Below are 8,495 nucleotides of genomic sequence, written 5' to 3' on the forward strand. Positions count from 1 at the left end.
ATCCTGATTGATCAAGTTGCCTTCATTTTAGCTAGGGTGGGGGATATGCGAAGGGCGTTAGAAGGTGTTATGTCTATTGCAAACTCTCTTCAGCAGCATAAAGTGGAGAAGTTTATTCGATGGGAATACCCTGACTTTGGGTGGGTTCGCTTGAATACAGATGTAGCCTTCAAAGGCAATCTAGGAAGAGCAGGTGCGGGGGGCTTGATCAGGGATCACAATGGGGTGGTGTTTGAAATTTTTGCTTCGAATTGCGGTATTTGTTCTAATGCTAAGGCTGAACTCTTTGGGGTGCTTCGAGGTCTAGCCGTAGCCTGGAACAGTGGTCATCGTAGAGTTAATCTTTCCGTGGATTCGGAAGTAGTTGTACGTATGTTAACCGAGGAAATCCTCCTCACTCTCCTTATATGCATCTCATCTTGAAAGTGTTCATCTCTCATCTCGCATCAAGGTTGGGAAGTGTCTATAGGGCACTGCTATAGAGAGGCTAATCATGCGGTTAACTGGTTAGCATACTATGGTGTCAACTCTGATCAGAAGGTGGTGATTTTTGAAGCTGTCCCGAGGGATCTTCGTGCCGTTTTATAGGAGGATTTGAGTGGAGTGGCTCGGACTAGGCTTATTGCTCCTCATAAGGTGTAATACTTAGTCGTGGAGCCTTGTTTTTTATTGCTTTGCTTTTTATTTTTTTTCTTTTGTTTGCTTTCTTCTGTTTTGGTTTGGTTTGTTTAGTGTGTTTTGTTTCTCTTCTTTGGGCTTGCCTCTCTTTCGCACCAAAAAAAAAAAATGACTCAAATTTGTCTCGAATAATTGATCCAAATTAAAGTTGTACATTGTAACCCAAATTTAACTCGTTCCCAATTAATTGACATGAAATTGTTGAGAGTAAGGGATATCTCGGTGGTTATAGACTTAGTGCTCCCCCTCCTAGTATTAGATGATTATGGGACCAATTCTCCTGACTCGTTTGTGGTTCCTTAAAGAGAGAGAGAGAGGGAGAGGAGAAAAAAAAAAAAAATTTGAAGTCTACAAAAAATAATCATGAATTTGTTTAGGCCCAAATTGAAATTGAACAATATTATAGTAGTAATTCACAAATGGCTCGAATTTTATTCGAATAATTGATCCAAATTTGTACAGAATGACCCACCAAAACGTGATCCAATCAAAATAATTGCCACTTCAATATTCACTAATAACTATGTACTTTTTAGTGCACATTTGCAAATTACTTGAAGAGATCATGTCACCCAATTTGCTGATTCCACGAGAACCTGAACCACAATGCGGATACTTCTCTAGAAACGTGAGTTGTCGACAATATTTGTATGGGTGTATGCATAAAATTGTGTTGGTATACGCTTTAAAATAAGTTCTAATAAAGATTAATAAAAGAGATATTCAACTTAACCCTTTGTTTAAAATAAAAATAGGTTCATTCTTATAAATTCAGATAAGTAAAAATTACGTAAATAGAATACATTTTTGAGTTTTGATATATATTAGATCGTGTAACACTACTGCACCACACAAGACTTATATCTTAGTTATCCTTCCTTTCCTTAATTTGATGGAAGTACAATACTCGGTAACGAGATCTTAAACATTTTTTTTTTATCTATACTATATCTTCGTAATGATTAGACTTAATATGATTAAACATGCGTTCGCTATCTAATAGAGTAGTAAAGACATACGATAGGGGAAAAGGAATGCAATCATTAGACCTAACTTGCATATGGATTATTATATAAATAAAATTATAAGCTGAAAATCCTTTGGCCAAAATATCCTAAAGTATATTCATTTTGCTTTGGAAAAAGAACTACTTCGTAGAAGTTATGCCGCTTGAAAAATTAAGATTATTTTTCCTTGTTATAGTTGTTAATGTAATGTTTATAACTTTGTTACACTAGTTAGACTGCCGACGTATTGTTAAATTATATTCTAATTTATTTATGCATGCTTGGTTAAGAACTTAATTTTAATAGTTAATAACTTAAATTAAAACGAAGTACAAGCCTAGCTAACAATTTTTGTGACTTAATATTCTTGTAAATTGATAGCTAGTGTCATATATATGAAATATAATACTGTTATACTCCTGCATTTTTAAGCTAACATATACGAATTACTAGTAATACTTAGGTTCGTATTACATATTCATGAAATATTTTATATTTATGCCAAGCTCAAAATAATATGGCTCGACATAACAATTGCAATAAGTTATAGGCGTTATATTGTATCTTCTAAATCTCTCAAAGCATCATGCAAATCATCGTTGCCAAGTTGCATGTACGTTGCCATGTTTCGAAGATTCGAAGTTTCTTCCTTAAGTTGGTTATTCTCTTGAACAACTTGATTATGAGACTCAGATGCATGATTAAGCTTTTCGACAAGTTCGTGGTTCTCACCCCTTAGCCGTAACACTTGTGACCATAGCTCATTTATTTGCCTCTTCTTTCGCATCCTAGAACGCCTAGCTGATTCTCGGTTAGACACCATCCTCCGGTGCTTCCTCTCGTCTATTAGATTATTATCTTGCTTATTCTCGGCCTCATTCGATGTTGAGCTAGTGTTATGTAGGTACCGAGCTTGAAGGTTAAATTCGTCGAAATTAAGGGAGGTTTGGTTACTAGGTTGTAGGTCATCTTGTATAAGGTTAAAATTGGATGGAAGCGAGTTTTGATACTCGAAAACCATATGATTGAGATCTTCAATCTTACATTGATTCATGGCTTATTTTTGGCTTAATTAAAGGTCAATTTAATTGTAATTAGATTATGGTGATTGTGAAAATATTTGCAAATGGAGGTAGAGATGCTAATTTAGAAATACAAAGGTGCTTTTATAAGACAAGAATCAAGGGTGTCATTTTAGTGGGGTGAGCTAAGCATAAAAGAAGAACAAAGTTAGGTGCTTACGCAATCTAACAATAATAGTACTATAATCTGTCCTGAAATACTCATTAGACTATTAAAGGATGCATCAATGATGTAAGTTATAACTTTATCCACTTATTACTCGTATTAATCATTGTTTAAGTTTGTCCAATCATTTTCATAGTAGTTACGTACCATATAGAGTTTGTACTCCTTACATACATTTGTTTATCGCGGCAATTTGTTATTGGTTAATGAATTGGATGAAGTGTTGCTCAACTTATTACTAAATGTATGATATCGATTGATGTATAATGTATTTTGCTTTAACGACGGAGAAAGCAGGCTAGGGTTGTAGGGAGAAAAGCTCACAGAAGTTCACTCAAAAAACGCAAGTTCAAATTATTTGAGATGACAAACCAATAAACCAATTATTCAAAATAGTTTATATTTTTAGTTGTACCTATCATGTATATATGTTACCTCTAGTCGTTTATGCGTGCATCAATACTACATTTTAGGTAGTATTCGATGAGGGATCCTGTTAATGTCTTAGTATTATGCGAATCATCAGTTATGTAGTGAGCAAGGATTTCATAAGGTACAGCATAAATCAGGTTCAATGGAGAGGCAGGTGAGACTTTTGTTAATGAACTTGAAAATAGTTTATATGCTTTTCTTAATGGTGGAATTGTTTAATATTGAAAGACAATGTCATTTTCTCTTTTACTAGAAGTGTGTCTACGAAGTCCCTTAACAATTTTAACACAATTAAACTAAACTTGATCTCTTGCAAATCTGAAAGGGCAGCATTTGTGTTAATAATAATATTGAAGGGGCAATAACCTTAAAGAGTTGCATAGCCATGCATATCCATATTTTTTATTTTATTTATGGGATCACTTCCATAATTCTCTTCTTGGTTTCACTCGGATCTTACCCTCTAACCCGGCTTTCGAATCCTTGTATGTTGCACTTGATCCACAGCGGTTACGATTCCTTCTTGGTTGATTACAATTAAGTTGCTGAAAAGAATAGAAGTTTCATGGAAGGCGATAAAGTTTAATCACATTATATATTCCTTAACCAACTCTAGTAGAAACTTCGAGCTCATTTTTTATTAATGATTAAAGTTATGCAAAATGCTTCTTCCTCTATTCTAAAATAACTGCAACAATTGACCTTTTGCATTAATCATACAAGTTAAGAGTTAATTATATTCATAAACTTGAAGATTTAATGTTTAAGTTTACTCATGTATATTTAACAATAATCTATAATAACAAAAATTAATCTAATTTCTTTTATTTGCTCATACATAGAACCTGTAGCTATTACTATTTTAAATATGTAATGAACTTTTTAAGATGATTTTTTTTTTCTATAACAATTGAAGAACGAAGTAAACTAAGCTAATAATTTTAGAATACTAGATATTGGATAATATATTTAGATGTATGTTATATAATGATTGAAAAAACACTTTTTAAATAGTACAAGTACTGAAGTATGTAACTAATTTAATCTATATTTATATTTCATCACATAATTTTTATTATAAAAGGTTATACATTTTTTTTGTGTGTGTGTGTGTGTGTGTATATATATATATATACGTCATTCGAAGCGCGCCTACGTAAAAGCATGTGGTGAATATGCTTGACACTCATAGAAAGTGGAAATTGACATATACGATTAGGGACACGATTAGAGACAAAGCAAAGTAGGGAGCCGCCAACAAGTTTTTAAGGAACTTGTAAACCGTTCACGGATCATTTAAAGCAACCACGAATAAGGGACAACGATAGGCAACAACGATTGACCCGTGAAGGTTACACCCCATTCATAATCCATGAGATTACTAACTCCATATGGTTCGGAACGACGAAAGGAGGATCAAGGATGATGGTACGAAGTGAGTCATGGAGTCACATTCGCCTGTATTGGCCTCTACTCGATTCTTATTGTGAAAAATGATTCATGCGATCTCAAAGGCATGCAAACAAAGATTCAATTTGTTCCAAACTAATATTAAGCTAAATTAGTTTAATGTTAATGCAACATATAATTCTAAAATATCGTGATCACTTCAATTAACAACAAGATTAAAAAGGAACCTAAACCGGTCGTCCAAATTATCTTATTAGGCGTACGAATTATTCCGTCGAAACATTAAATTTCCAATGGAAATAAAATCCGTCGGAAAATTAATTTTCCGTCGGAATATAATTAAATAATAAAAAAAAAAACTAAAAACCCAAAAAACCCTAATAAATTTCTCTCTCCTCTCATCTTCTTCTGTCCGCCACTCTTTCCTCATTTCTCTTTCCTCATTTCTCTTTCTCTCTCTTCTCCTCTTTCCTCTTCTCTTTCTCTATCTTCTATTTCCTCTTCTGTTTTCATCTCACACTCCATCTCCTTTTCTTTCCTTTCTCTTTCTCCTTTATTTTTGTTCTCCTTTCTTCTCCTTCCTTCTCCTTCTTCGTATTCGGTGAACTGTTGCATTTGAGGTATTTAGATCTCTCACGGAACGACAGACTTGAAGTGCTTCCAAATTCAATTATTCGGCCTCTTCGTCCTCTTCGACCACCACAAGACCAGCAGCAAAAACGACAACACCACCTACCACCGCAACGACACCAGCAGCAACGGCAACCAACAACGACACATTGTAATTTTTTAATTAATTTAAGAATACAATTGTATATATATTTATTTTGTTTGATTTCAATTTTTTTGTGTAATTTTTTCGGATCTCTTAATTTAATTATACGATTTGGGTGTTATGGATTTTTTTTTTGTAATTTTCGATTTGGTTTTTGTTAATTTTCGATTTGTGGGTTTTTTTCGATTTTGTTAGTTTTGGTCAGGGTGGGTGGGTGGGGAGGGGGGTCTGGTCTGGGTGGGGAGGGGGGGTCTGGGTGTGGGTGGTGGCCTGGGTGGGGGAGGGGGGATTCTGGGTGTGGTTAGGCGTGGTTATTAGGCGTGGGGGGTTATGGTTTGGGTTAGAGGGTTTTGGTTGGTGGTGAAGTGGGGTCTGGTGGGTTAAGGTTAGGTGGGTTAAGGTTAACGGTGGTAGGTTAAGGTGGTGGTTTACGGTGGTGGTGGTTGATGTTACGAGGTGGTGACACGCCCTGCCGGAGTTGGCAGGGCGTTTTTTTTTATTTTTTTTTTTGTAGCAGATTCCGACGGATTTTCCGATGGCCGGAACACCTCTTCCGATGAGAAAATTCCGTCGAAATTCCGTCAGAAAACACTGTTCCAACGGAAAAGACTGTTTTTCCTACAAACATGTTTACGACAACCTATTTCCGTCGGAATTCAAGGTGTTTCCGACAGAATTTTTCCGTCGAAAATAACTTGTTTTCTAGTAGTGATCGTGGAGAAACCCTAGAAAAACGCTGCGTCACGGCATGTGTGCCGCGATACGGTGCGATATACCGCGACACAGCACGAATACCGTGACGCAGTGTGTCTGCCGTGACACGGTGCACATGTTTTCCTTGAAAACAGTCCAGATTCATTTATTCCTTGCTTAATAATTAAGTACGTGATATGTTGTTTAGCTATTCCGGATTAATTTCAGGCTTAGGGTTTTTATTATAATTGGGCTTAATTAATAAATAACATGAAATGAATTAAAAGGGTTTGGGCTAAGATATGAGTTGGACTGAGTTTGAATAAATGTTTTGATTGAATATGTTTGATTCAACATGGGTTTTAAGCACTCCCAAGATTAAATACTCGACCCGCCCAATAATGGTGGTGAAAGGTATTCATCATCGGGTTTGGTTTTGGGGAGACATTTTTAGGTGTCTACAATATATATAGATATAATGACCCGGATTGCCCGGGCGAAATATTAGTTTATCACCCAAAACCCCTTCTCACTTTATATATTACTATAGATATCGACCATAATGTTTCACTAATATATAAAAACAAATATTGATATAGTTTTTAAATTCATCTTAATGTATATAATTTAATATATTATTTTTTCATAATTTTTACTAATAAATAATTATATATAATAAATATATTCATGGTCAGTTATTATTTTGATTTTTCTTAACCAATGGTCAAATTTTTGCATTAACCAATGTCAATCAATACACATATTTTGGAATGGCGGCGAAAGCGTTTGCAAGAGATGGCGCTCTCTTATTCAATATCCGTCGTTTTTGCGTCGTCGTCGGCCAGGGCAGCCGCGACAGTCGCCTCACACCTGTTAGAAAAATAAATGAACTAGCTCAATGGTCATAGCAAGTTGTTATAGTGGAATTTAATTAGCCTTGTGTTTTAGGGTTCAAGACTTTATCATTCATGTTTTTGTTTCATTTTTCTTTTCTACTTCTTACTTTATTTTTAATCTATTCTTTATTTTAATTTAACCATTAGCTTTTCTATTTTTTTTGGAAATTTAATTAAAACATATAATTTTCCTTAATTTTTCTTGTTTTCTTTTTGTATTTGTTTCAATTTTCCACCTCATTTTTTAAGTTTTTTTAGTTTCATTTTTATAGTCGTCTTCCAATTTTCTTATTTACTATTCTCCCGTCCTATAATATTGTACAAAAACAATTTGAGGCACTTAAAAAAACGAAGGAAACATTATAAAAGTATGTAAAATAAAATTAGATTGTTCACGACGTTTTAAAACACCAAAATTAGAGTACATGCAGTATAATCTGAGACAAAGTGGGTATAATAATTCTAATAAATCTATAAAAATTATAATAACACTATTCATTTTGAGTATATCTAAGGTACATATATGTTACTCCCACCAGTATGACTTTTTTTTTTTTTTTTTGGTTGCTATTTTTTTAAGTGATTTATTTTTTGGTTAATGAATTTTATAGATTAACATCTTTATTTGGACTGTAGCGTATTCGTACTTTAATTTAATACTATTTTTATGTATAGTTTTTAAGAAATTGAATGTCTATTTAATATATCGCGCAAACACCCAAATTTATAGGGGTCCCTAATTATTAGTTTGCCCTTAGACCCCTAAAAACTAAAAAAACGGCCATGTTCCTTTAATTATCCATTAAAACTCTAATTATCAAAATCTTCCAATTATTATTATTATTATTATTATTATTATTATTATTATTATTATTATTATTATCATTATTATTATTATTATATCTCAAAAACAGACAAAGTCATACAACCTACAATAAATTAGTGGGAAGTTGAGATACAATCTGGCCCCCCACTCCTCTAGGTATAGCAAAGCCTACCCTAGTGAAGATATGAGCTGCAGCACGAGCCCCAATGTCTTACGTTGTCGAGAACCTCTGAACCCGTTTCAGCAACACAACAACCTCATTCTCTAATTCCCCAAGCGAAGAAAAGGAGAAGGGAATGAAACCATATCCAATCAGCCGACAACTAGCTTCATACTTCACCCGCTTCCGATAAGTCGCATCATCCACAACCCGTCCAGGAACAAAGTCAGATAGCCCTGTTTGTGTCAAAGGAGAAGACCCTGTTAAGTCCACACAAACATCGCGATCACGATCCCAGGAATAAAGTAATACATCAGCAGGTCTGAGGGGCCCATCATTCCCTCCAGACAACCCTATGTCAACCTCCTTT

General features: G+C 34.4%; 1 protein-coding gene across 1 annotated transcript; it reads right to left on the reverse strand.

Annotated features, from left to right (window-relative positions):
* Positions 1–1,754: 1,754 nt before the first annotated feature.
* Positions 1,755–2,807, reverse strand: LOC110685636 (basic leucine zipper 43-like). Its single transcript, XM_021862174.1, has one exon. The coding sequence runs from the start codon at positions 2,737–2,739 to the stop codon at positions 2,239–2,241; it is 501 nt and encodes a 166-aa protein (XP_021717866.1). The 5' UTR covers positions 2,740–2,807; the 3' UTR covers positions 1,755–2,238.
* Between the last annotated feature and the right edge of the window lie 5,688 nt (positions 2,808–8,495).

The sequence above is a fragment of the Chenopodium quinoa genome, unplaced genomic scaffold, assembly GCF_001683475.1.
Source record: "Chenopodium quinoa cultivar QQ74 unplaced genomic scaffold, ASM168347v1, whole genome shotgun sequence".
Classification (NCBI taxonomy): domain Eukaryota; kingdom Viridiplantae; phylum Streptophyta; class Magnoliopsida; order Caryophyllales; family Amaranthaceae; genus Chenopodium; species Chenopodium quinoa.